This window comes from Macaca thibetana, chromosome 1 (genome assembly GCF_024542745.1).
Source record: "Macaca thibetana thibetana isolate TM-01 chromosome 1, ASM2454274v1, whole genome shotgun sequence".
NCBI lineage: Eukaryota > Metazoa > Chordata > Mammalia > Primates > Cercopithecidae > Macaca > Macaca thibetana.
The window spans coordinates 10,688,007-10,715,957 of NC_065578.1; the positions used below are offsets into that span (position 1 = coordinate 10,688,007).

General features: G+C 60.7%; 1 protein-coding gene across 1 annotated transcript in view; it reads left to right on the forward strand.

Moving 5' to 3' along the window:
• DISP3 (dispatched RND transporter family member 3) overlaps nt 1-27,455 on the forward strand; it is a 42,089-nt gene extending 14,634 nt beyond the window's left edge. The window contains exons 4-20 of the mRNA XM_050789377.1: nt 329-463; nt 1,283-1,443; nt 2,753-2,892; nt 4,613-4,761; nt 4,957-5,118; nt 5,934-6,095; nt 9,882-9,995; nt 14,673-14,809; nt 16,142-16,326; nt 19,298-19,428; nt 19,507-19,679; nt 20,621-20,747; nt 21,287-21,432; nt 24,127-24,286; nt 24,761-24,874; nt 25,290-25,456; nt 26,194-27,455. Of these exons, the coding sequence (XP_050645334.1) occupies nt 329-463; nt 1,283-1,443; nt 2,753-2,892; nt 4,613-4,761; nt 4,957-5,118; nt 5,934-6,095; nt 9,882-9,995; nt 14,673-14,809; nt 16,142-16,326; nt 19,298-19,428; nt 19,507-19,679; nt 20,621-20,747; nt 21,287-21,432; nt 24,127-24,286; nt 24,761-24,874; nt 25,290-25,456; nt 26,194-26,556 (2,726 nt within the window). The 3' untranslated portion in view covers nt 26,557-27,455. The remainder of the gene's footprint in view (nt 1-328; nt 464-1,282; nt 1,444-2,752; nt 2,893-4,612; nt 4,762-4,956; nt 5,119-5,933; nt 6,096-9,881; nt 9,996-14,672; nt 14,810-16,141; nt 16,327-19,297; nt 19,429-19,506; nt 19,680-20,620; nt 20,748-21,286; nt 21,433-24,126; nt 24,287-24,760; nt 24,875-25,289; nt 25,457-26,193) is intronic.
• Nucleotides 27,456-27,951: the final 496 nt, after the last annotated feature.

A 27,951-nucleotide genomic window follows, 5' to 3' on the forward strand; every position in this document is an offset into this window, starting at 1 on the left:
CCAGATGCTGTAAGGTGCCAGGGATCCAGACACAGTTCCTAGCCCCAGGTCATACGTGATGTTCATAAGGCTCTTGAGGTAAAGTCTGCGAAGAGGAGGACAGCCTGACCTACTCAGGGATGGCTCCATCTGCCACTTGGGCCTCCTGTCCGGTGCCCTCTTTGGGCGTGGAAAACTGAGAATTAGCCCTGTGCTGGGAACAGAGTCAGGAATGGTGCCCAGGGTTGAGGGGAAGAGACAGGACCCAGCTGAGGTCAGGGACTCTAATGGGGCTTGTGTCCCATGAGGGTCCCCCCACCTTCTCCCTCGTGCCTCTTACCCTGCCCAGTGTTCCTGTCCTTCTTTGGGATTGCCAGCATTGGTCTCAGCTGCCTGGTGGCCCTCTTCCTGTACCACGTGGTCTTTGGTATCCAGTACTTGGGCATCCTGAATGGGGTGGCCGCCTTCGTGATCGTGGGCATTGGTGAGTCGTCTCTGTTGCCATGGCAGTGCACCTCCCACATGGGAAGTCTGCCGCATCCCCTTTCTCCCTGGATACAAAGCCTGGCTTTCCTGGGGGCTCTACACAGCTCCTGCTGAGGCCTAGAGCCTTGGAGTGTGGGCTTAGAATGTGGGTGGTGGGCCAGGCGCGGTGGCTCACACCTGTAATCCCAGCACTTTGGGAGGCCGAGGTGGGTGGATCACGAGTTCAGGAGATCGAGACCATCCTGGCTAACATGGTGAAATCCCGTCTCTACTCAAAATACAAAAAAAAAATTAGCCGGGTATGGTGGCGGGCGCCTGTAGTTCCAGCTGCTTGGGAGGCTGAGGCAGGAGAATGGTGTGAACCTGGGAGGCGGAGCTTGCAATGAGCTGAGATGGCGCCACTGCACTCCAGCCTGGGCAACTGAGCAAGACTCCAGCTCAAAAACAAACAAACAAACAAAAAGAATGTGGGTGGTGGGCAGATCCTTGGCATAGGGTGAGTGGAGAGAGCAGGAAGGTTTGCTGGATGGAAGTGAGGATGGTGGGAAAGGCCCAGGAAGTATGGGAAGGAGGCCAGGATGTGGGAGAAGGTACCTAGCTCTGGGTGAGGTTGGGGCCAAGGAGTGTGGTGGGTGGAGCTTGAACTCTTGGTGGGAGGAGCTAGTCAGAGGGGTCTTTCCACACTCTAAGCTGAGAAGCAGGACTCCTGCAGTCTGACCTCCCAGGAGGCGACTCAGACTTGGTCTAGGGCCAGGTTGGGCCTGATCCTGGAGATAGCAGAATGATGCTGAGCCTGGCCCGGGACTCCCTCCCACAGGTGTGGACGACGTCTTTGTGTTCATCAACACCTACCGCCAGGCCACCCACCTGGAAGACCCACAGCTGCGCATGATCCACACCGTCCAAACTGCAGGCAAGGCCACCTTCTTCACCTCCCTGACCACGGCAGCCGCCTACGCAGCTAACGTCTTCTCCCAGGTGCGGACCTGCCCTCCATTCCTGTCCTGGCCTCCCACCCGCCCGTGCATACCTAGGCCCTGATCTCTGTTCTTCCCACCACCGCTTGAGTGGCCATATAGCCTTCACCTCAAGGTACTTGCCTCATCTCTAGAGTTCATTTTTGTCACGAATCACCCATTACCCAAACTTAACAAGTGTGAATGTTATAATAATCCAGACGGCATTTATTAGGGATCCTCAGTAGTAGTAATCCAACCTCTACCCTGGAGAACATTTGGCAGTTTCCAAAGCTCTTTCTCATTTATCTTCATTACCATGGTAATTGACAAAGGTACCATTACCATCCTATTTTCCAAAAAAAATCTTGACCCTTGAGAGGTAAAGTGGCTTCCTCAGGATCACACAGCAGATAAGTGAGAAGCCTGACCAAGTCCACGGCCATTCCTGCTCTGCCTGCTTCTGGCTGCGTTTTCCTCCCTCGCGCTGACTTCCTCTTGCTGCCTCTGAGTGGGGCTTAGGAGAAGGCATTGAGCCCAGGCTGGGTTCTTGGTGTGGGAAGACAGTGAATTGGCCCAAGTCTTTGAGAGACTTTATGACCTGGGCTGAGTAGTCCCTCTGGAAACCAGTAGATGCTTTAGGATTATCCAGGTCCTTCTAGAGAAATCACTTCTGGAAGGTAGGCAGAACTGGGTTCAGCTTCTGCTGTGTGACCTTGGGCAGGCTGTGTGACCTCTCTGAGCCTTGCTTTCCTCATGTGTGGATTATCCAGGGACTGAGATGCGAGGATGATGGTGAAAGTGTTTCACAGAGTGCAGGCTGCTCTGTTGGTGGTTACAGCTTCCTTCCAACTAGCACCTCCCTGTGTGGTCCCTGTCGTACTTCTGGAACATACCCATTGCTCCTAGTCCCCAGGGTCCCTGCCTCCTTCATGTGGCAGAATTCTCTCCCTCCCTCTCCCCACTAGCACATGGCTTGGTCCAACGGGATGTGTCTTCCTCTGTCCCCCATTCATTCACGTAATGACAGCTACTGACCACTGCCTCTGTGCCAGGCTCTGTTCCGGGCAGTGGGCTGCAGATAGACAAGAGCCTCCACTCGAGGTGTGAATCCTTCCTGTGCTGCTGTGTCCCCTGTCCCCTGATACCAGCCCTTGGTGTCACCACCAGTGAGGCTGGTGGTTGGCATTCTGGCAGCCTGGGCCACCTCCTACTGCCTCAGTCTGGGCCGGATCTGGGATCCTGAGTGTCTCTGGCTGCAGGGGGGCACCCAGGCCCACTGACTCCAGGTCCAGCCAGCCCCACATCCCTCTCTTCCTTTCCATCACCAGATCCCAGCCGTCCACGACTTTGGCCTGTTCATGTCTCTCATCGTGTCCTGCTGCTGGCTGGCCGTGCTTGTCACCATGCCTGCAGCCCTGGGCCTCTGGAGCCTCTACCTGGCACCGCTGGAGAGCTCCTGCCAGACCAGGTAAGTCAGGCGGGGCCTCTTCCCAAGCAAGATATCCACAACAGGCCTCTGTGAGCCACTCAGCGTACCACCCTCTCTTCCAAAAGCCTTCTGTATGCCCAGTCCTGTGCTAGGCAGGGAACAGGGAAGGAGAAGATACTTCCATCCAATAATTGCAATTTGGAGTCACCAGTGTCACCAGGAAGTGAGCAAAGCACTTTGGTCCAAGATCTGATGACATCACCATTCACTTCCCAAAGAACCCTGGGAGCAGGGTTCTCTTGCTGTGCCCATTCTGCAGATGAGAAAACAATGGCTCAGGGAGGTTCGGTAGCTTTTTCAAGGTCACCCATTTAGTAGGCAGTAGAACCTGGATTTAAACCCAAGAACTCTGCCTCCAGAGCCCATGCTCTCAGCCACCATGTTGAGTGTCCTCAGGTTCTCGTCTGTAGATGTAGTGAGCCGTGTGCAGAGTTGAACGGGTCAGTTCAGAGTTGCTGCTGGAGGTTTAGGGGGAAAGGTCTTGTGGGCCTGGTGGTTGGGAAGATGGAGGGGGATGGTGGTGGAGTTGAATCAAGCCTGGGTGGCTGCCTGGGGCTGGGAGGATGGAGGGGCTCTGGGCTCGGAACAGCGCTCACTCATTGTGATAAAGGCCTTGGCCAGTGGTGGTCAGTAATGTCCACTTGCCCATGGTGAGCCCCGGAGGGGCTGGAGGGAGAGGAGGGCCCAGCGAGGAGCTTAGACTTGGGCCTGAGGCAGGACTCCTCAGCTCTCCCCACTCACATCCTCTCCCTTCAGGACTCTGCTGTGGTGGTGCGGGTTGGCACTGCACACGGGTACCCTGGCAGAGACACTGTTCTCTGTACCATGGGCGCTCAGATTTGACTGTTTTCCATGACAGTTTCATGTCATAGAAGCAGCGTTGTGGGGAAAAGGCACCTTTTTCTGATCTCTACAGAGATACCAAATAAGCCCCCGCTCTGCCGCCGCCCCGCCTGGGGCTGTCTCCCCAGTGGTCCTATTGGGCGCGGTCATGTTCCCTGTCAATCAGACGTGGGCTCCAAGCCTCACCTCCTCCCTCGGCAGCCGTGGAACCCTGGGCAGGTGACTTCACCTCTGCATCTCAGTTTCCTTTTCTATGAAACAGCTGTGATCCCTGTGTGTGAGTCTCATGAGGATTAAGTGAGATAATCCACGCAGGGCTCCCAGCTCACTGCTGGCACGTGGCAGTGCTATTAGCCACACACACAGCGCTCGTATCAGCCATGAGGATTATTCTGGTGCCCAGTCCCTAGGGTGAGCCGTGTGTCTCATGTGTTCACTCCGGCTGAGACCTCGGCCATGCAGCTACACCCTCAGCCCTGCCCTGTTCCCTCCTCCTGGCTCCCCTGCGTATTAAGTTGGTGGCAGAGCCCCTGGGCCACACAGCAGCAGAGGAATGAGTCCCCTGATTTGATCACCTTAGTGCCTGGGCCACTGTGTGTTGTCATCCCCTCTTGCTGGGTAATGTCTGCTGTCCCCATTTGTCTCTCTGGAGGAAGACTGGCACCTGAGGGCCCTGGGGTAGATGATACTAGAAAGAAACCAGGTGACCAGCTCCCAGAAGTCTGGGGTGCTCATCCTGTGTGTGACGTCAGCAGCACTGTGATACCTGGGTTCATCTGATCCTCAGGGCCCTGCCCCCCTCTCCCTGGGTACCCAGGACCCTCTGGCTCACCGCTGTCCCCTACTCTCTCCACAGCTGCCACCAGAATTGCGGCCGCAAGAGCTCCCTGCACTTCCCTGGAGACGTGTTTGCCGCTCCCGAGCAGGTTGGAGGCAGCCCCGCCCAGGGTCCCATACCCTACCTGGACGATGACATCCCCTTGCTGGAGGTCGAGGAAGAGCCAGGTGAGAGCTGGCACAGGCCTGCCCTGCTGACCCCAGCGAGACCCAGCGCTGCCTCTGCCCGGGGAGTAACGCTTGATAAGTTGGTCCTGAGGCCTGCGGGCTTCCTCACCAGGCATCTGGGCTTCCCTGGAAATAAGCATGGACCACAGTGGGCTTTGACTCAGGCTTTGACGGGCCACTGCTCTGCCCTGGCAGTGTCACTGGAGCTGGGAGACGTGTCCCTGGTGTCTGTGTCCCCCGAAGGTCTGCAGCCAGCCTCCAACACGGGCAGCCGCGGCCAGCTCATTGTGCAGCTGCAGGAGCTGCTGCACCACTGGGTCCTGTGGTCAGCCGTCAAGAGCCGCTGGGTGATTGTGGGTAAGTGGGCCCTCTGCCCCTCCCCCTGTCTCGCAGCTCCACCCCCAAAACACACAGGAACTGGGAGCCCACCCCCTCTCGCAGATGCCCCAGGGCAGAGGCCTGGGCTGGGGTCTCTCCCTCTCCAACCCGCCCCGCTCCTTCCTGTGCAGAGTGAAGCTGGTCACGGGCGGCTGTTGCTCATTGGCCCCTGCTGTGTGCCAGCCACTCACACTGGGCAGTAGCACAGAGCATGCCACGCATGGGCCCTGGAGTTAGACCCACTTGAGTCTGAGTCCCAGTGTGGCCGCGTCCTAGCTGTGTGAATTTGGCTATTCCAGTCTGTTTAGCGCTCAGTTCCTATTCTGTAATTGAGGATGAGAACGGTGGCTAGGAAGGCAGCTGTAGTTGGAGAGTATGTATAAAGACCTCAGCCCAGCACGTGGCATGTAGTAAGTGCTCTGTGAATGTTAAGTGCTATTATTATTGTCATCTTCAACAGGATTTCAGGGTTGTGTGAGATCAAGTAGTGCACCAGCTCTTCATAAACTATGAGGTACTCTTAGGTGGCGGCCACTTCTTGTCCAGCAGTGTTAGATTATAGCTTATAGTCAAACCCCACGGGACACCACAAAGCAACTGATCCCTGGCCCTGGAGGACCATCCCCAGTAAGCTATGCCCACGGGCTGGCATGCAGGGCCTTCCCCCACGCCCTTAGGACACCCCCCCCCACCTCCACCACAACCAGAGCAGCTGTCTCCTGGCACTTGGGAGCCCCGCTGGGAATGGACCACCTGGGCCCAGCCCCGCCTGGTGTAGCGCCATCTCCTCACAGGGCTGTTCGTCTCCATCCTCATCCTGTCCCTGGTGTTCGCCAGCCGGCTCCGCCCTGCCAGTCGGGCCCCGCTCCTTTTCCGGCCTGATACCAACATCCAGGTGCTGCTGGACCTCAAGTATAACCTGAGCGCTGAGGGCATCTCCTGCATCACCTGTTCAGGTGAGGCTTCCAGCCAGGCCGTCCCCGGCCCGCTCAGGTGTCTGGGTCCCAAAGGCTGTTGGTCTGACAGATACAGGATCCAGGCTCCCCATCAATGCCTGACCTCAGGCAAATCCCACTCACCGATGAGCCCCCGTGTTCCCACAATTCATTCAACAGATGCTTGCTGGGTGCCTGCTGGATGCTGGCTCTGGGGAGGTACAGTGGGCAGGCGGCACAGGCTTCCCAAGCTCAGGGAGCTCACATTCCAGCTCTAGAGACTAGTCAGTGTAATAGTAGATCTGAGCTTTGGTGGAGGAAGACTAGGGTGTCTTAGAGGCCCATATCATGGAAGGCTTCCTGGAGGAAGTAACGTCTAGACCAAAACTCACAAGAATGGGAAGGAGTTAGCCAGGCTGGGAGGGGAGAGGAGAGAAGAAGAGGAGTTAACCAGGTAGGGAGGGGAGAAGAGGGAAGGGGTGGGGTTAGCCAAGCTGGGAGAGGAAAGGAGGGAAGAGGAGGGGTTAGACAGGTGAGGAGGGGAGAGGAGAGAAGGGATTAGCCAGGCTGGGAGGGGAGGGGGGGAAGGGGTTAGCCAGGTGAGGAGGGGAGAGGAGAGAAGGGGTTAGCCAGGCTGGGAGGGGAGAAGAGGGAAGAGGAGGAGTTAGCCAGGTGAGGAGGGGAGAGGAGGGAAGGGGTGGGGTTAGCCAGGCTGGGAGGGGAGGGGGGAGGGGTTAGCCAGGCTGGGAGGGGAGGGGGGGGGGGGAGGGGTTAGCCGGGTGAGGAGGGGAGAGGAGGGAAGGGGAGGGGTTAGCCAGGCTGGGAGGGGAGAGGAGGGAAGGGGTGGGGTTAGCCAGGCTGGGAGGGGAGAGGAGGGAAGGGGTGGGGTTAGCCAGGCTGGGAGGGGAGAGGAGGGGGAAGGGGTGGGGTTAGCCAGGCTGGGAGGGGAGGGGGGGAAGGGGTTAGCCAGGCAGGGAGGGGAGAGGAGGGAAGAAGAGGAGTTAGCCAGGTGAGGAGGGGAGAGGAGGGAAGGGGTGGGGTTAGCCAAGCTGGGAGAGGAAAGGAGGGAAGAGGAGGGGTTAGCCAGGTGAGGAGGGGAGAGGAGGGAAGAGGAGGAGTTAGCCAGGTGAGGAGGGGAGAGGAGGGAAGGGGTGGGGTTAGCCAGGCTGGGAGGGGAGGGGGGGAAGGGGTTAGCCAGGCTGGGAGGGGAGAGGGGGGAAGAGGAGAGGTTAGCCTGGTGAGGAGGGGAGAGGAGGGAAGGGGTGGGGTTAGCCAGGCAGGGAGGGGAGAGGAGGGAGGAGTCTAGGCAGAGGAGAGCACCAGAGGTGGGAAAGACCAAGGCCACATTTGAGAGAGGCAGTTGCAGGAGCTAGGCTGGCCCAGTGGACTGGGATAGGGCGGGTGGGCTGAAGTGAGGGGTCTGGATTTTATTCTAATTGTCACTGGAAACTAGTCACGTGGTTTAAGTGGAGAAGCGGGGTGATGGAGTCTCCCAGGTGCTGTGTGGAGGTGACTGGGGCACTGGGGTGGAAGCTGGCTGGGAGGCTGGGTAGAAGGCTGGTGGAGTATTCTAGAGGAGAGTTGGTGGCGCTGGGACCAGCATGCTGACGGCAGCGGTGGTGGAGTCAAGAGGTTTTTAGGAGGCGGTTTCCTTAGGACTTGGTGACGGAGTGAGAGTTGGGAATGAGCCAGGAGGGAAGATAGAGATGGCTCCTTGATTTTGAGGTAGCTGGCCCAGGCCGCGTTTTACAGAGGGGGAGCAGGGTGGGGGCAGGCAAAGTCAACCCAAGGTCATCTCACTTTGCCAGGGCAGTTAGAAACCAAATGAGAAGATGCCTGGGTGAGAGCTTCCAGCTCACAGGAGCGGATCTGCTGGCTGCTGTAATTGCCTTTATTTAATTAGGGCAGTGCTGAGATTAACCTAGCCTTCCCCTTGGCAATGGCAGCCAAATGTGTGATAATCCACTGCAGCTCTGAGAGGCACCGGAAGAGCCCCTCGCACCTCGGAGCCAGCCCCGGCCACGTCCCCAGCTCCTCTCCCCAACTGCCAGGACGTGGCATTGCTCCTGATCATCACCGCCACCACAGGCCTCCGGCCTGCCCAAAGGGCCTGCTCCCCTTCCACAGATGGACAAACCCCAAAGCTCCCTGACAACATCTGGGGCCAAGACCAGGCCAGAGCCCAGCCAGAGCCCAGCCAGGACCCCAGCCAGAGCCCAGCCAGGACCCCAGCCACAGTCCAGCCAGGACACCAGCCAGCACCCCAGCCAGAGCCCAACCAGGACCCCAGCCAGAGTCCAGCCAGGACCCCAACCAGCACCCCAGCCACAGCCCAGCCAGGACCCTAGCCAGCACCCCAGCCAGCACCCCAGCCAGGACCCCAGCCACAGCCCAGCCAGCACCCCAACCACAGCCCAGCCTGAGCCCAGCCAGGACCTCAGCCAGGACCCCAGCCAGACCCCAGCCAGGACCCCAGCCAGAGCCCAGCCCCTGCTCCCTGTACCTCTTCCTCTGAGAACTGCCTTTTAGAGGGACCCCTTCAGAGTGCAGCAGAGTGCTTCGGCTTTACAAGGGGCAGGCAAGGCCAGACCCCAATGGGGAGGCAAGTCCCTCTCTGGGCAGGTCCCTTCACCTCTGCTTTCCACTCCATCAAGTGGGGTTCATGGGAACAGCCTCAGGATGGCTGTGAGGATTAAAACTTTGAAGGTGCAGTTCTCTCATTTCTAATTTTAAAAACCCAAAGGGCTAACACACAATGCTTGAAGCAAAACGGGCATATATGTCTCCCAACATGTTTGCCAGCTGATGACCTTGGGTCACCCTAACAGTCACTCCTGTTAATTGGATGCAGAGGATGTGATGTTCCACCCCCAAGGGAAGTGTGGTATCATCCCTATCCAACAGAGGAGGCAGAGTGGCACAGAGAGGGCGAGCAGGGGGCAGAGTGGCACAGAGAGGGCGAGCAGGGGGCAGAGTGGCACAGAGAGGGCGAGCAGGGGGCAGAGTGGCACAGAGAGGGCGAGCAGGGGCAGAGTGGCACAGAGAGGGCGAGCAGGGGGCAGAGTGGCACAGAGAGGGCGAGCAGGGGACAGAGTGGCACAGAGAGGGCGAGCAGGGGCAGAGTGGCACAGAGGGGGCGAGCAGGGGCAGAGTGGCACAGAGAGGGCGAGCAGGGGGCAGAGTGGCATAGAGGGCGAGCAGGGGGCAGAGTGGCACAGAGAGGGTGAGCAGGGGGCAGAGTGGCACAGAGAGGGCGAGCAGGGGACAGAGTGGCACAGAGAGGGCGAGCAGGGGCAGAGTGGCACAGAGGGGGCGAGCAGGGGCAGAGTGGCACAGAGAGGGCGAGCAGGGGGCAGAGTGGCACAGAGAGGGCGAGCAGGGGGCAGAGTGGCACAGAGAGGGCGAGCAGGGGGCAGAGTGGCACAGAGAGGGCGAGCAGGGGGCAGAGTGGCACAGAGAGGGCGAGCAGGGGGCAGAGTGGCACAGAGAGGGTGAGCAGGGGGCAGAGTGGCACAGAGAGGGTGAGCAGGGGGCAGAGTGGCACAGAGAGGGTGAGCAGGGAGCGTTTCAGTGTTTTTCTCTGGGCAGGCTGATGGTGCCTTTCTCTGGGCCTAAAATTCCTAAAAGTTTGGTATTTGATTTTTTAAAAGTTCTTCCTAGTTTCTGACCCCCACACACCCACCCCCTCCAGTCCCTGGGCCCCAGTTCCTGAGACTGTGTCAGATCCCAGCCTCTTGCCTCTGCCCATCGGGCCCAGCCCGGGATGCCCTGCTGTCCTGCTGTCCTTGACGTGGCGTTGCGGGGCAGGTCTGTTCCAGGAGAAGCCCCACAGCCTGCAGAACAACATCCGGACGTCCCTGGAGAAGAAGAGGCGAGGCTCGGGGGTTCCCTGGGCCAGCCAGCCTGAGGCCACCCTGCAGGGTGAGCACGGGGGGTGGAGGGTGGGGAAATCCTCCCTGGTGCTAGGGTTGGGGGTCCTGTAAGGGGAGCAGATAAAATTCCTTCTGGATTCTACTTCAAGATGGACACTCTGTGTTCCTGGTCACTGCAGAGGAGCTGGGGATGGGGGGTGAATTTGGGGCCCTCACCTGCCATCCTGCCAGGACAGTAGGCTCCCGCGACACCCTGGTCTGTGGTGCCCCCTAAGCCCTACCTGTGCACCAAAGCCATCCTGAGTGTCCAGGGGCAGAGGCAGGCGTCCCGGGCCCCGAACACTGGCTTATCCCTGCTGGAGTTTCCCTCAGAGGTGGGTGCTGGGACAAGTGTGCTGGGGGAATGAATCCCCCATCAGGCAGCTCTGTCTGTCCCTGTCACCCTATGGCACTGTCACCACCTCTGTCCTACCACTGTCACTCCCAGCACCAGCCCTGAACCGTCACTGGCACACCTTCACCAGGATGCCCTTCATCACTGTCACCTCCGCTACCTGGGCCACCCCATCCCAGTGCCCACCACCTCCCCCACCACCCCTCCCACCCCATCCAGTGCCCACCACCTCCCCCACCATCCCTCCCACCCCATCCCTGTGCCACCCCCCCACCATCCCTGCCACCCCATCCCTGTGCCCCCACCTCCCCCACCCCTCCCCCCCACCCCATCCTGTGCCCACCCCTCCCCCCCCCTGCCACCCCATCCCCCACCCTCCCCCACCCCCCTCCCACCCCATCCTGTGCCCACCCTCCCCCACCATCCCCCCCCCCCCATCCCTGTGCCCACCACCTCCCCCCCACCCCTCCCACCCCATCCCTGTGCCCACCACCTCCCCCACCATCCCTCCCACCCCATCCTGTGCCCACACCTCCCCCACCATCCCCCCCCCACCCCCCCCCACCTCCCCACCATCCCTCCCACCCCCATCCCTGTGCCCACCCTCCCCCATCCCTCCCACCCCATCCTGTGCCCACCACCTCCCCACCATCCCCCCCACCCCATCCTGTGCCCAACACCTCCCCACCATCCCTCCCCATCCCCAGTGCCCCACCACCTCTCCACCACCCTCCCACCCCCCTGTGCCCACCCTCCCCACCATCCCCCCACCCCATCCTGTGCCCACCACCTCTCCCACCATCCCTCCCACCCCATCCCCCCACCACCTCCCCCACCACCCCACCCCCACCCCATCCTGTGCCCACCACCTCCCCACCATCCCTCCCCCCCATCCCAGTGTCCCACCACCTCTCCCCACCCTCCCACCCATCCCTCCCACCCTCTCCCCCATCCATCCCCACCCCATCCTCCCAACACCCCCCCCTCCCACCCCATCCACACCACCTCCCCCCCATCCCTCCCCCATCCCCCACACCTCCCCCCCCCCCCCCCCCATCCCCCCCACCCCCCACCCCCCCCCCACCCCCCCATCCCCCACCCCATCCCTGTGCCCACCACCCCCCCACCACCCCCCCACCCCCCCTGTGCCCACCCCCCCCCCCCCATCCCTCCCACCCCATCCCCCCCACCCCCCACCCCCCCCCCATCCCCTCCCCCCCATCCCCCCCCCCCCCACCCCCCCACCCCCCTCCCACCCCATCCCAGTGCCCACCACCCCTCCCACCATCCCTCCCACCCATCCCCAGTGTGCCCACCACCTCCCACCACCCCCTCCCACCCCATCCCAGTGCCCACCACCTCCCTCCCACCATCCCTCCCACCCCATCCCAGTGCCCACCACCTCCCCCACCATCCCCCCCACCCCCCCATCCCAGTGCCCACCACCTCCCCCACCATCCCCCCACCCCATCCCTGTGCCCACCACCTCCCCCACCATCCCTCCCACCCCATCCCAGTGCCCACCACCTCCCCCACCACCCCCCACCCCATCCCAGTGCCCACCACCTCCCCCACCACCCCTCCCACCCCATCCCTGTGCCCACCACCTCCCCCACCATCCCTCCCACCCCATCCCAGTGCCCACCACCTCCCCCACCATCCCTCCCACCCCATCCCAGTGCCCACCACCCCCCCCCCCCCCTCCCCACCCTCCCCCCCCCATCCCCCACCACCCCCCCCACCATCCCCCCCACCCCCATCCTGTGCCCACCACCCCCCCACCACCCCTCCCACCCCATCCTGTGCCCACCACCCTCCCCCACCATCCCTCCCACCCCATCCCCACCCACCACCCCCCCCCCCCACCCCATCCCCCCCCCACCCCCACCACCCCTCCCACCCCATCCTGTGCCCACCACCTCCCCCACCATCCCCCCCACCCCATCCCAGTGCCCACCACCTCCCCCACCATCCCTCCCCCTCCCCATCCCAGTGCCCACCACCTCCCCCACCATCCCTCCCCCCCATCCCAGTGCCCACCACCCCCCCCACCATCCCTCCCACCCCATCCCTGTGCCCACCACCTCCCCCACCATCCCCCCACCCCATCCCAGTGCCCACCACCTCCCCCACCATCCCCTCCCACCCCCCATCCCTGTGCCCACCACCTCCCCCACCACCCCTCCCACCCCATCCCTGTGCCCACCCCCCCACCCCCCCCACCCCCTCCCACCCCATCCCCATGCCCACCACCATCCCCCACCACCCCTCCCCACCCCCCATCCCATGTGCCCACCACCTCCCCCCCCATCCCACCCCCATCCCCCACCCCCCCACCACCCCCCCCCCCACCTGTGCCCACCACCTCCCCCACCACCCCCCCACCCCATCCTGTGCCCACCCCCCCCCCCCACCCTCCCACCCCATCCCCCACCACCTCCCCCCCATCCCTCCCCCCCCCATCCCTGTGCCCACCACCTCCCCCACCATCCCCCCCCCCATCCTGTGCCCCACCTCCCCCCATCCCTCCCCCCCACCCCCCCACCCACCACCCCCCCCCCCCCCCCCACCCCCATCCTGTGCCCACCACCTCCCCCCCCATCCCTCCCACCCCATCCCCCTGCCCACCACCTCCCCACCATCCCCCCCACCCCCCATCCTGTGCCCACCACCCCCCCCACCATCCCTCCCACCCCACCTGTGCCCACCACCTCCCCCACCATCCCCTCCCACCCCATCCCTGTGCCCACCACCCTCCCCCACCATCCCTCCCACCCCATCCTGTGCCCACCACCTCCCACCACCATCCCTCCCACCCCATCCTGTGCCCACCACCTCCCCCACCATCCCTCCCACCCCATCCTGTGCCCAACACCTCCCCACCATCCCTCCCACCCCATCCCTGTGCCCACCACCTCCCCCCCACCATCCCTCCCACCCCATCCTGTGCCCACCACCCTCCCCCCACCCCATCCCTGTGCCCACCCCTCCCCCACCACCCCTCCCAACCCCATCCTGTGCCCACCACCTCCCCCACCATCCCTCCCACCCCATCCCCTGCCCACCCCCCCCCACCACCCTCCCACCCCATCCCAGTGCCCACCACCTCCCCCACCCCCCACCCCCCCCCCATCCTGTGCCCAACACCTCCCCCCACCATCCCCTCCCACCCCCATCCCCCCCATCCCCTGTGCCCACACCTCCCCCACCATCCCCCCACCCCATCCCTGCCCACCCCTCTCCCACCATCCCTCCCCCCCATCCTGTGCCCAACACCTCTCCCACCATCCCTCCCACCCCATCCTGTGCCCACCACCTCTCCCACCATCCCTCCCCCCCCCTCCCCCACCCCCCCCCCACCCCCCATCCTGTGCCCACCACCTCCCATCCCCCCACCCCATCCCCCCACCACCTCTCCCACCATCCCCCCACCCCATCCTGTGCCCACCACCTCCCCACCATCCCTCCCACCCCATCCTGTGCCCACCACCTCCCCCCATCCCTCCCCCCCCCTGTGCCCACCACCTCCCCCACCATCCCTCCCACCCCATCCTGTGCCCACCACCTCCCCCCCCACCATCCCTCCCACCCCATCCTGTGCCCACCACCTCCCCCACCATCCCTCCCACCCCATCCTGTGCCCACCACCATCCCTCCCACCTCATCCCCCCACCACCTCCCCCACCCACCCCATCCCTGTGCCCACCACCTCCCCCACCACCCTCCCCACCCCATCCCTGTGCCCACCACCTCCCCCACCCCCCCCATCCCCCCACCCCCCCCCCCCCCACCACCATCCCCCACCCCATCCCTGTGCCCACCACCTCCCCCACCATCCCTCCCACCCCATCCCTGTGCCCACCACCTCCCCCCCACCATCCCCCACCATCCCCCCCATCCCCACCCCTGTGCCCCCCCCCATCCCACCCCCACCATCCCTCCCACCCCATCCCTGTGCCCCCACCCCCCCATCCCTGCCACCCCATCCCTGTGCCCACCACCCCCTCCCCCCCATCCTGTGCCCACCACCTCCCCCCCCATCCCTGCCACCCCATCCCTGTGCCCAACACCTCCCCCACCACCCCTCCCACCCCATCCTGTGCCCACCACCTCCCCCACCATCCCTGCCACCCCATCCTGTGCCCACCACCTCCCCCACTATTATTGCCATGGGCCTGGTCCAGTAGAGAGGGGCACAGCCAGCATTTTGAGATGAGCCCAAGGCCAGGACTGAGCTCATTAGTCGACAGAGCTGAGGGTGGGCTGCTCCAGGGTCAGGAGAAGCCAGTCAAGGTCAAGTCCACCTCTCTTTCATCCTTTATTTGTCCATAGATTTCCTGGGCACCGTGTACATCTCTAAAGTGAAGAGTCAAGGCCACCCCGCTGTCTACAGGCTCTCCCTCAATGCCAGCCTGCCTGCTCCTTGGCAGGCTGTGTCGCCTGGGGATGGAGAGGTGCCCTCCTTCCAGGTGAGCCTGGGCTATCGTGAAGCGAGCCACCACCACTGGGGGCAGGGGGCCCTCAGGGCCACACTGGTGGGCACTGGCCACATAGGGAGAAGCAGCTTTGAGGATGAAGACCCCCCCTGCCCCAAACCAGCCTTGTCTGTGACAGGAACCTGCCAAGTGGTGGCAGCATGGGCTTCGGAGTCAGCCAGGCCTGGATTCAAATCGTGGCTCTGCCATTTATTAACTGTGTGTCTTTGGGCAGATTGCTTACTCTCTGAGCCTCAGTTTCTTCATCCGTGACATGGGGATGTGACAAGCACCAGCCAGCATTGTTGGAGGTGTGTGAGGTGAGGCCTGTGCAGTGCAGAACGCCTGGGTACAGTCCCTCCTCGGGCAGTGGCGGCCAGGAATCTTGCTGTCCTTGGTAGCTGCTCCAGCACCGCAGAAAGGAGTCCCCAGGCCCACACTTGAGTTTTCCCCTTCGTGGGGGTCATTTGTTTCTTTTCTTTTTCTTTTTTTGGGAGGGTTGGGGGGAGGACAGGGGCTTGCACCGTCACCCAGGCTGGAGCGCAGTAGCACGATCATAGCTCACTGCAGCCTCCACCTCCTGGACTCAAGCGAGCCTCTCTCGTCAGCCTCCTGAGTAGCTGTGACCACGGGCACACACCACCACACGAGCTAGTTTTGTCTTTTATTTTTTGTAGGTACGGGGTCTCTCTGTGTTGCCCAGGCTCATTCGTGTTTCTTTAACATGGTACACCCTCCATGGTGACAGGGACACGTGCCAATTTGTTTGTTCAGGATTTATATTTCCATTTGGAAGATGAGGTCTCTGAGGCTTTCCCTGCCTCTAAGCCTCTGCGTGTGCCGTTCCCACTGCCTGAAAAGCTTTTCCTTCGGCTTCGTGTGTGGCTGACTCCTTGGTGCTCGTTCAGGTCTCGGCACCCCTGTGGGGCCCCACAGAGCCCTGCCCCGGCGCCTTTCTTGCCTTGTCCTCCTCTCCCTGCCATTTATCCTGTCTTATCTTCCTTATTCTTGGAAGCCATCATCATTGCCAGCTCCACAAGGGTAGGGACCGTGCCCCTCAGAGCCTGACGCAGTGCCTGGTATGGCACAGACACTCAGTGAACGATCGTTGAGGGAAGAAACGAGGCTCAGAGGAGGAAAGGATTTGCCGAAGCACTGAACTCAAACCCAGGCCTCCCAAGCCTCTGCCCAGGGCTCTGTCCCCGACTCCGAGGACTGGGATGGGGTGAACTATGCCGAGGAGGGAGGGGACGGAGCCTGAGGCTGGCCCAGGCTGAGGCAGCCCCTCCGAGTCACATGTCTTGTCTCTGTCAACCCACTGCTTAGGTGTATAGAGCGCCTTTTGGTAACTTCACCAAGAAGCTGACCGCTTGTATGTCTACAGTAGGGCTGCTCCAGGCGGCGAGCCCCTCCCGCAAGTGGATGCTGACGACCTTGGCCTGTGATGCCAAGCGGGGCTGGAAGTTTGACTTCAGCTTCTACGTGGCCACCAAGGAGCAGCAGCACACCCGGTAACAAAGCCTGGCAGACAAGCCGGTGCCCATCAGCCCGGCTGCTTCTTTTCTCTCTTTTCTCTCTCTTTTCACATAGGGGATGCCAGCAGGCCCTCTTTTTTTTTTTTTTTTTTTGAGACAGAGTCTTACTCTGTTGCCCAGGCTGGAGTGCAGTAACACAGTCTTGGCTCACTGTAACCTCTGCCTCCCAGGTTCAAGTGATTCTGCTGCCTCAACCTCCCGAGTAGCTGGGACTACAGGCGTGCACCACCACACCTGCTTAATTTTTGTATTTTTAGTAAAGACGGGGTTTTGCCATGTTGGCCAGGCTGGTCTCAAACTCCTGAGCTCAGGTGATTCACATGCCTTGGCCTCCCAAAGTGCTGGGATTACAGGCATGAGCCACCGCACCTGGCCCTGAGGGATGCCAGCAGACCCCTTTGAGAAACCTCTGGCCAGGTGCGGTGGCTCATACCTGTAATCCCAGCACTTTGGGAGGCCGAGGTGGGCAGATACAAGGTCAGCAGATCAAGACCATCCTGGCTAACACGGTGAAACCCCATCTCTACTAAAAGTACAAAAAATTAGCTGGGTATGGTGGCGGGCGCCTGTAGTCCCAGCTACTCAGGAGGCTGAGGCAGGAGAATCGCTTGAACCCAGAGGCAGAGGTTGCAGTGAGTCAAGATCATGCCTCTGCACTCCAGCCTGGGCAACAGAGCGAGACTCTGTCTCAAAAAAAGGAAAAAAAAAGAAAAAAAACTGCTGTCTATTTTCACCCACCTGCTCAGATGGGTCTCTGCCCAGGGCTGGGGAGTGCAGAACATTGGCAAAATGACGGGCGCAGGAGCTGCTCCCTGCCTTGATAGCTCCTCAGGGGTTGCAGTGGTCACCTGGCTGTCCCTGTAGCATACCAGGCCCCTTTCCATCCCAGGCCCTTTGCATTTGCTGTTCCCTCTGCCTAGAATGCTTTCCCCAGCTCCTCACGTGCGAGACAACGTCTCAAGATTCAAGTCCCTGTCCAAAAGTCACCTCTCGGGAGAGGCTGTCCCTCCCCAAGTACCACATCCAGCCTCTCTCCATACATCACCCACTGCTCTCCTGGCCCCACTGCCACCTGCCACCATGCTGACCTGCAGTGTCACCTGTCCTCCCATGGGAGCACACAGGCATCCTGTGGTAGGACCTTGGCCATCTCTTTTGGTGCCGCCTCCCCAGCACCTGTCACGGTGTCTGGCATAGTAGGTGCAAATAACTGCTTGCTGAATGAATGAATGAGTACATGCCGCACTTCCTTGACAAGGCACTCACCCACACTCTAAATACATCATTAATTCAGAAAATGTTTATTTAATGCCCCTGCCCCTTCCACTGGAAGGAGAGTGAGGGGAGGGCCTCTGTTGTATTCACTTGCCACAGGCCCAGTCCCTGCTAGCGCCCGGTGTGAAGTCGGGCCCCCACTACATGCCGAGTCAGAAGCCGCATTCTGTGCTCTCGGGGTCTCCATGCCATCCAGGGGCACCTTTTCTGGGGTTTCCTTCCCCGTGTTGTAAACACAGCCCCATATCCATTTATCTGTGGAGGCCATATTAGCTGAAGGTCTCCTCCCTCCGCCATTCACTGATTTAACAAACTGTGGACTCCAGCTGTGCTGGCACTGTGCTAGGGATATAGTAGTGACAAAGACAGATGTGACTCCTGCCCTCGGGCCATCTAGCAGGAGACAGGCAGCTAACAAGTAAACAGCAATGTCATTACAAACCATGATACGTGCTCTGAAAGAAATAGTCCCACTGTCATTGTGGTGGAGAACAGTGGTGCAAGGCCATGCTCGGTGACACACAGGGACTGTGGTCTCTGACAGGGCTCGGTGACACACAGGGACTGTGGTCTCTGACGGGGCTTGGTGACACACAGGGACTGTGGTCTCTGACAGAACTCAGTGACACACGGGGACTGTGGTCTCTGACGGGGCTCGGTGACACACAGGGACTGTGGTCTCTGACGGGGCTCGGTGACACACAGGGACTGTGGTCTCTGACAGAACTCAGTGACACACGGGGACTGTGGTCTCTGACGGGGCTCGGTGACACACAGGGACTGTGGTCTCTGACGGGGCTCGGTGACACACAGGGACTGTGGTCTCTGATGGAACTCAGTGACACGGGGACTGTGGTCTCTGACAGAACTCAGTGACACACGGGGACTGTGGTCTCTGACAGAACTCAGTGACACACGGGGACTGGTCTCTGATGGGGCTAGCTTTGGAGTGTCAAACACCCAGAGGAGTCTGAACTCTGCATGGGGCTGAGGGGTGCAGCTTGGAGGCCGGGGAATGGCAGGACAGCACTGGCTGGGTCCTTTCCAGCCTGGGATCCTGACTTGGGCGGGGGGGCCCTCTGCCTGTCCTCCCCTGAGCCCCATGCTGACCTGCAGTGTTACCTGCATAGACACATCAGTGACCAGGGGTTGGGTAGCCTGCCTGGATGAGCTGGAAACATTCTGGAAAGAACTTTGAGCTGCACTGGGTCTAGTGGTTAGCCAGCTGTTGACCCTAGAGCGCTTCCTTCCTATAGAATGTAGAGACTCCCTAACTGTTGGGGTTGAGGCAAGGCTGGGGACCCCTGAGCGGGGACCGCTAGGGTTGTCCCTGGGGCCCCTCCTGAACCTTTGTACCCAATGGGGGACAGTTTGAAAGCTGCTGGTTTTCTCCACCCTTCATGACTCCTATGGGGAGACTGAGCGGCAGAGGGGAAGGGCCTTGACTAGATTCCCATAGTCAGCCTTGGCAGGGGCGGGGCTAGAACAGCCTCCAGACCTCCAGCCTAGGGCAATTCCCTCAGCCCTCAACCTGAGAACAAATCCCCATGCGGGAGCAGAGCCCAAGTCCAGACCCCACGACACCCCACCCCCAGCCCCGGCCCACTGGCTTCACCTCCCCTGACTCCTCCTGGCCTTTCTGGCCTCAGCCCGGCCTCCGTTGCCTCCACAGGAAGCTGTACTTCGCTCAGTCCCACAAGCCCCCCTTCCACGGGCGCGTGTGCATGGCACCCCCTGGCTGCCTGCTCAGCTCCAGCCCCGATGGGCCTACCAAAGGCTTCTTCTTCGTGCCTAGTGAGAAAGGTACAGCAGGGGCACACAGGTGGGGACCTCAGGAGCTGGGCCCCGCCTTCCCTTACAGCTCTGACTCCCTGTTCGCAGTGCCCAAGGCCCGTCTCTCGGCCACCTTCGGCTTCAACCCCTGCGTGAACACAGGCTGCGGGAAGCCAGCGGTGCGGCCACTGGTGGATACTGGGGCCATGGTCTTCGTGGTCTTTGGCATTATAGGCGTCAACCGCACTCGGCAGGTGGACAACCACGTCATTGGAGACCCGGTACGGGGCATGCGTTGGGCAGATGCCGAGGGCCCCAGCTGCAACAGTCTTGCAAATAAGCACCTGTCCAGGGAACCACGTCCAGCTCCTCACACCCCCTCTTGGCTCCTTGATGGCTCCTCTAGCCCAGACAGATCCCCCATGGACTCCTGGGGGTCCTGTTTTTCTTGAGGACTCAGCGGCATTGACCTCTTAGACTCACCCAGGAATCTGGGTTTAGGGTCCAAGCTGGGTGCCTGTGAGGGACTCGAATGGAGAGAGGGCAGTCCAGGTGGGCACCTCCTTGCCCTCCCCCTCACTCTGAGCTGGGCTGTGGCTTTCTCCTCTCTGAGGCTTCCCTCCCTCACATGCACTCCTGTCCAGTGTGGGGCTCTTCAGTGTTTGAAGGCACTGGTTGAGCTGGGACTGTTCGGCACATAGTGGGTGCTAAGGATTCCTGGGAGGAAGGACGGGCGGGTGTCCCTTGCCTTTAATAAATTAGTCACAGCCCGGCGGGGTACACGGGAATGGCAGCCGTGGAGTAAGTCGGGAGCAAGGTGGAGTCGGAGGAGATCTGTGTGTTCAGTCCACACTGGGCATCTGCAGGCGCTGGGAGCAGGGGCTGGGGGACCAGGCAGGTCCTGCAGGACAGTGAGGATATGGCTGGCTGGGAGGGTGGGGAGAAAAGCAAGAAGTTCAGGTGAGAAGGTGGTGGGGGAAGGGGAGGAGGTGAGGCGGAGGGGCCTGTGTGGGGTGTGCAGTGATGGAAGCAGAAGATGCTGGCGGGGGCAGGACAGAGGGTTAGGGTGGGGCAGTGAGTGAGCAGTTGGAGGCTGGCAACGTGAGGGTGACGGGTAGCAGGGAGCTGCTGGAAGTTCTTCCCTGGGGTTGGGGGTGAGCATGCAGGACTGAGTCCCTGTCTCACTGAGCGGCCTGGGCCGGCTTATGTCTCCTTGGGAAAGGGCAGCGTTGTCTACGACAGCAGCTTTGACCTCTTCAAGGAAATTGGACACCTGTGTCGCCTCTGCAAGGCCATCGCAGCCAACTCCGAGCTGGTGAAGCCAGGCGGGGCCCAGTGCCTGCCTTCAGGTGCGTGGGGTGTGGGGAGCTGTTCCTCCAAGGGAGAATGGACTGACTGGGGAGGCACAGAGGCTGGTCCAAGGTAGACAGCTGAAGGACACAGTGTCTGGCATGTGGGGGTGTTTTGCTGAGTGTCTGTGCTGTGTGTCTGTGCTGAGTGTGTCCACACCAGGGTGGGGTGTGTGTCGGCAGTCGAGGGTTTTTGGATGTGAGCAGGCTTGTGTGTGAACAGGACTGGTGCAGAGGTGTGCGTGTGTGGGATGTGGGGCACATCTGCAGGAATAGCCTTTCCAAAACTGGGGGGTAGGGCCAGGGACTGGCCCACAGCCAATGTGGATGAGGTCACCACAGGGGCGTCCCTGAGAGGGGCCCACACGTCATGTTCTACCCCGATGGCAAATGCATGTTGTAGGTTTCCCAATGCCGTTGCCAATGGTTACAAACACTCTAAGCCTCAGAGGTAGGTGAGCGCGTGGGCACAGGTGTGATGCAGGGGGACAGGCTCTTCCAGGGCCACCACCCACTCCCTTTCTTGCCTCTCCCCACAGGCTACAGCATCTCCTCCTTCCTGCAGATGTTGCACCCTGAGTGCAAGGAGCTGCCGGAGCCCAACCTGCTCCCGGGGCAGCTGTCCCACGGGGCCGTGGGCGTCAGGGAGGGCCGCGTGCAGTGGATCTCCATGGCTTTTGAGTCGGTGAGCCCAGGCAGCCTCGCTGGGTGCCGTGCTGCATACTTGCCCTGGGTGTGCCACCTCTGATCTCAGCCCTCTTCCCAGATCGGGGGGAGATGCTGAGGCCCAGAGAGGTGGAGTGACTTGCCTGAGGTCACACAGTTAGTGGGTGTCAGTGTCAAGTGCTAAACCAGGCCCCCTGACTGCAGAGCGCTGCCCTTTCTTCCCATGGGTGGCCTGCCAGTTCCCTTCCACCTACCCTTTCCCTTCCCTCCTTCTCCACCAGCCGGGGATCCACAGTATTTTTTAGTCTCTGGTCTGTAGGGGCCGGTGGAAGTCCAGAATGCCCCCCTCTGCCACTGTGGGAGGCCAGGTTGGGGCCCCAGACCCTGGCAGCCTCCCTCAGGGTGGCCAGGGGACCAGCCATCCCCCATACCTCCCTGCTGCCTCTGTCACCCCTGGACGCTCGCTGAGCTCTGCCCAAGGAAGCATAGGCACACGCGTGCACATACGCACACATGCACACACTCCTGACCTGAGCCCTGTGGGGACTCTCGGCCCTGGCACATGGCTTTCCCCAGCTTGGCAAGCCGGTCCCTGCTGCCTCCGTGCAGAGACCTGGGCTCAGTCCTTGCCAGGATCCTGGTGTGCTCTGTGTCCCTGAGCAAGTTACTCGTCCCCTCTGGCCTTATCTGTAGAAGAGGGTTCAAGATCCCTGTGCCCCTCTGGCAGGTGTGGAGGTAAGAACACATGGGAAAGTCTGGGGACTAAGAATCAATGTGACACCTTAAGTGGGGAGGTGACTCTCCTCTGGCCCCCCACCTTGACTTCGTTCCCACTATTTATTTGTGTTACTCATTGCACAAGCAACGAAACCAGCCACCAGCCAAGGGGGCCTCAGAGCCCTCAACAGGCCCCCAATCAAATGCAGACACCAGTTCAAAGACCCAGATGGGTCTTTTTTAGGTTGCATTTTTTTTACAGTGGTGAAATATACATAAGGTAAAATTAACCATCTTAACAGGTTTTTTTTGTTTGTTTGTTTGTTTTGAGTCAGGGTCTCACTCTATCACCCAGGCTGGAGGGCAATGGCACGGTCTTGGCTCACTGCAACCTCCGCCTCCCAGGTTCAAGCAATTCTCCCACCTCAGCCTACAGGTGGGTGCCTGTAGTACCTGGGACTACAGGCACCCACCATCATGCCTAACTAAATTTTTGTTTTTGTTTTTTGTTTTTTTGGTAGAGAGGGGGTTTCACCATATTGGCCAGGCGGGTCTCGAACTCCTGACCTCAGGTGATCCACCCACCTCGGCCTCCCAAAGTGCTGGCATTACAAGGCATGAGCCACCGCGACTGGCCTGAACCATTTTTAAGCATACAACCCTGTGGCATTAAGTATGTTTACACTGTTATGCAACCATTACCACTATATACTTCCAGAACTTTTTTCGTCTTTCCAAACTGAAGTCTACCCCTAGTAAACACTAACTCCCCTCTCCCCTTCCCACAGTCACTGGCACCCACCATTCTACTTTCTCAATGAATTTAACAACTCTAGGGGCCTCATGTGAATGGAATCATACGGTGTTTGCCCTTTGGTGACTGGTTCTTTTTTTTTTTTTTTTTTTGAAATGGAGTTTCGCTCTGTCGCCCAGGCTGGAGTGCGGTGGAGCCATCCCGGCCCACTGCAACCTCCGCCTCCTGGGTTCAACCCATACTCCTGCCTTAGCCTTGGGATTACGGGCGTGCGGCACCACACCCGGCTAATTTTTTGTATTTTTAGTAGAGAGGGGTTTCTCCATGTTGGCCAGGCTGGTCTTGAACTCCTGACCTCAGGTGATCTGCCCACCTCGGCCTCCCAAAGTGTGGGGATTATAGGCGTGAGCCACCGCGCCCAGCCAGTGACTGGTTCATTTTACTCAGTGCGAGGTTCACCATGTTGCAGCATGTGTCCGAACTCACCTCCCTCTGCAGGCTGAAGCCCCAGGCAGTTCCAGGCAGGAGAGAAGTCCCCACTCAGGCTCACCACGCAGCAGGGCGCCCACTTCCAAGCTGACCCCACCAGCACTCAGACACGCGTGCACCTGCGCACGCACACGCAGGCCTCCTGGGAACTGGCTTGTACTTGGCAGGAGCAGAATTGATGAGCAGATACCTTAAGAACCTTTTAGAGCAGGGCGAGTGCCTGTTTCTCTCATTCATCATCCATGAGCACCCCTCGGGGCTGGGCACTGTGGGCCAGCCAGGCTGCTCCTGACCTTGCAATTCACAGTCCCACCTGCCAGGGCCAGGCAGGTTGCCAGGCAGTGACAAGAGTAGGGGAAGCACTGAGGGTTTGGAGACCCCAACGGAGGCCCACCTTGGGGCATCAAGGAAGGCTTCCTGGAGGAGACGGAACCCCAGAAAGTCCTGAAGGATGAGCAGGAACTGGCTGAGCAGGCAGAGGGAATAGCACGCGCTCTGCATGGACACAAGAGTGTGGGGGACCCTGGGAGCTGAAGGGGGTTCTGGTGGGCAGGGACTGTGGTTGCATGTGGACCAGTGCTGCTGTCACACATAATACCTCCAGAAGCTGGTGGGGACTCATTTTGGATTGAATCGTTCATACCCTCCCCGACAGACGCAACACTCCATTGGTGGCCACAGAACAGACCAGCCATGCATGGGAAGGTGGCCACAGCCCCTGCCTGCCTCACTGACTCACGTCTCTCCCCACAGACCACGTACAAGGGCAAATCCTCCTTCCAGACCTACTCAGACTACCTGCGCTGGGAGAGCTTCCTCCAGCAGCAGCTGCAGGCCTTCCCCGAGGGCTCAGCCCTGCGCCGGGGCTTCCAGACCTGCGAGCACTGGAAGCAGATCTTCATGGAAATCGTAGGCAAGCAGCAGCCTCGTCCCCTCCACCCTGGGTGGGCAGGAGGCAGAGGGACCTGGGAGGAGAGGGCACAGAGCGGCCAGTCTGAGCCATACTCTCTGTCCTGGCCAAGAGCCCTGGGGAAACCGGGTGCCTCAGTGGCCAGGACACTGATCAGAGGCTGGAGTTTGGGTCCTCTCCTTCGGGGGCATCTGGCTACATTCTCTAATCTGGACTTTGGCCACCTAAAAAGTAACAGTCATGACCATGATGGCAGCTGCCAGTTACCAGCCTCTCCTGGGTGCCTGGGCTCTGGGCTGAGGGCCTGACCTGTGTTCTCTTCAACTCCAAACAAGGCAGGTGGGGTAAGGTCCTGTTATGACCGCATTTTACAGACAGGGAATTGGAGTCTCAGAAAGGTCAAGGGCTCACCCCAGCAGCACAGCTTGCTGTGAGCGCCCACAGAGCAGCGCACTGAGGCCCTGTCCTCCCTTGCAGGGGTGCAGAGCGCCCTGTGCGGCCTGGTGCTATCCCTGCTCATCTGCGTGGCTGCGGTGGCCGTGTTCACCACCCACATCCTGCTCCTGCTGCCCGTGCTCCTCAGCATCTTGGGTACGTGGGCGAGGGGCTGACAGGCATCCGGCCGGTAGGGATGGGAGCAGGCAGAGTCTCCCTCGTTGGCCTCCAGGTAGCAAGTGTCTCTGAAGCCTTCACTGTCACATCTCGGTGGAGGCTTCCCCCACCCCCACCCCAGGTCACAAGACCTTCTGCCAGGTGCCATCTGGGACAGTGGCTCATAGGACTGTCTCTCCCGCATGTCTGTGCTCCTGAGCAGAGCCAGGGTACCCAGGTAGTAGCCCTCAGCTCAGTGATGTGTTGCTGCACCTGTCCCCTCCCTCGGGGGTCCCCTCAGTGTGCCTTGTCTCTCCTGTCACCTGAGGGTGGGGGCTAGACTCCAGACCTCCCTGTTCCCCTAAGGCCTCCAGGGTGGGAGGTCTGAGCTGCCTCCCCTGCTGTCCCCTTGCAGGCATCGTATGCCTGGTGGTGACCATCATGTACTGGAGTGGCTGGGAGATGGGCGCCGTGGAAGCCATCTCCCTGTCCATCCTCGTTGGCTCCTCCGTGGACTACTGTGTCCACCTGGTGGAGGGCTACCTGCTGGCTGGAGAGAACCTGCCCCCGCACCAGGCCGAGGTGAGCACCCTGCCCACCTTACCCACCTCCCACCACATCAGGTCTTCTCCCACCTGGGTGCAGCTGAGGGACCCTCAAGGGCAGCTGGACATCCCAGCACCAGGCCCCCCGATGCAGGCTATGTTCTAGAAACTAAGGTTTCCCAAAGCTGATCCCCAAGCCCCAGGGACTCTAGTTCTAAGGTCCACACCCCCCAGCCTCAGTCTCCCCAAGTGAGCAATGAGAGGGTTGGGCCAGATGCAGGATCCCAAGGGGGCCCTCCTGCTTCATGTTGCCCCAAGCTATGGCTCATTCTCCTTCCAGCCATGACTCAGAGACCACAAGTCTGCTCCAGCCCCCGGTGGCTTGGTGAGGACATGCTCACATACTCAGTGCCAAAACCAGCTCTGGGCCTAGTAAAGGTTTTTTCTTTAGTTTGGAATTGGTGTTGGTGTGAAAACATTCACAAATATGTAAAAATCAAATCAGTTACACATTCAACTGCCTGTGGTCAGAGGAACAAAATGAGTTCCAAGCAGGGCTCCCATTTATGAGGACCCACTGTGCAGACCCTCGCATCCTATTGACATAGCAGCACCCACCGGTGCGTACCCTCCCAACCCTGTGAGGCCGCTTGCAGCTCTCATCCCAGTGACAGAGCAGGAACCTGGCCTGGGGCGGGGGTGCGCGATTCCCCAGGTGCTGGCCAGAGGGGTCCCGCGGGCGGGCTGGGCTCCCAGCTCTCCTCTCGCCCCCAGGACGCCCGAACGCAGCGCCAGTGGCGTACGCTGGAGGCCGTGCGGCACGTGGGCGTGGCCATCGTCTCCAGTGCCCTCACCACGGTCATCGCCACAGTGCCCCTCTTCTTCTGCATCATCGCCCCGTTTGCCAAGTTCGGCAAGATCGTGGCACTCAACACGGGCGTGTCCATCCTCTACACACTGACCGTCAGCACCGCCCTGCTGGGCATCATGGCGCCCGGCTCCTTCACCCGGACCCGGACTTCCTTCCTCAAGGCCCTGGGTGCCGTGCTGCTGGCGGGGGCCCTGGGGCTGGGTGCCTGCCTCGTGCTCCTGCGGAGCGGCTATAAGATTCCCCTGCCTGCAGGGGCCTCCCTATAGCCCAGGCCGGGCTCTGGACACTTGCACCTTTGGTCCCGTGGGTGGGGGACAGGAACTGCTTCCCAGCTCGGCTCCAGCTAGCTGTGTCCCCAGGCCTGGGCCCAGGGCGCCCTGTGGGCCAGCGTGGAGGCTGACACCCACACAAATGGCGTGGACCGCACTGCCTTTGCGGAGCTGGGAGTTGGAGACGGCCGCCACCCCATAGGCCGTCTGCTGGCAGCCACACTCGGCGTTTTGCCCAGTGGCAGAAGAGACCAGCCCTCCTCCCATGCCCGGTCACCATGGGGGTCAGGTTATTTTTGTAGGGAGTCTCCCGCTCACACTGCCTCAGTGCTCACCACCTTCCAGTGTGGATGTTACAGGGTGACCCACATTCTACCGATGAGAGAACTGAGGCGCCAGGACACAGTGGCTGCCCTGCCACTGGATCAGTAGCAGAACCAGAGCTGCCTCTGAGCTCCATGCTGCCCTCGGGGATCAGGCAGGAAGAGCACAGTGGATCCAGGGTGGGGGCCTCACACCCCCTACACCCCTCTCCCCCGCAACCCTCCCCTTCAGCTTTATAGCAGCCAGTGCTGAATGGCCCTGTGGCCCTCCCTGGGCCTTTTGATCCTGGCCAGAGAAGACAGAGGGACCCGGCTTGGGCTTCTGCATGTCCTACCCCTGACCCCAGCCTCAAGGGGCCCCTCGAAGGCCCTCTTTGGTTTCTGTGGGGCTCTGCGCAGCTTTCCTCATGGATCTAAGCCCCCGTGTTTCCCACCTGACTCTGAGTGGATGTTTTGGGGGGTCGCCCCTGTGGGGAGGAGCTGCCATACCTGCCGCCTTGCTCATGGCAGAGGGTTCCTATTAAAGTGACATAGGATTGCAGACCACCGCTGTTAACACGAGCATTTTAAGCAGTGCTGTCTCCACATTTCTAAAGTTGAAGCGACCTTGCACACTGCCTAGCCTGAACCTGGCACAAAGGCTGGGGCTGGCGCCAGAGGGAGAGGTGGGTGGGCTGAGGGTGCCTGACCATCCTGGAACAGGTCACAGGGCGCTCTGGGGGAGGTGAGGTTCAAGAGATGCTTCTTTCTTTAAGGGATCCAACTGGCTCCGCAGAGCAGGCGTCTTGAGGATGCCTTTGGTGTGCCGAGTATTGTGCTGGTCACTGAGCTCTTTCCCTGGAGACTGACATTGCCAGTGGGCTTTATGAGTGTGGACTCAGACTGAGCTGGAATGAATCCCTGAGGGTGGGAAAGACATCAAAGGGGGTTTCCAGGCCAGCCCTCCTGGCCTTCTGTAAATATTAACTGGGGGCCTGGGGATGCAAGATAGACGTACACCATACTCCACTTAGCAAGTGTTTGTTGAGGGACTGTCAGACCTTGGCCCACAATGCATAGTGAAGAAAGA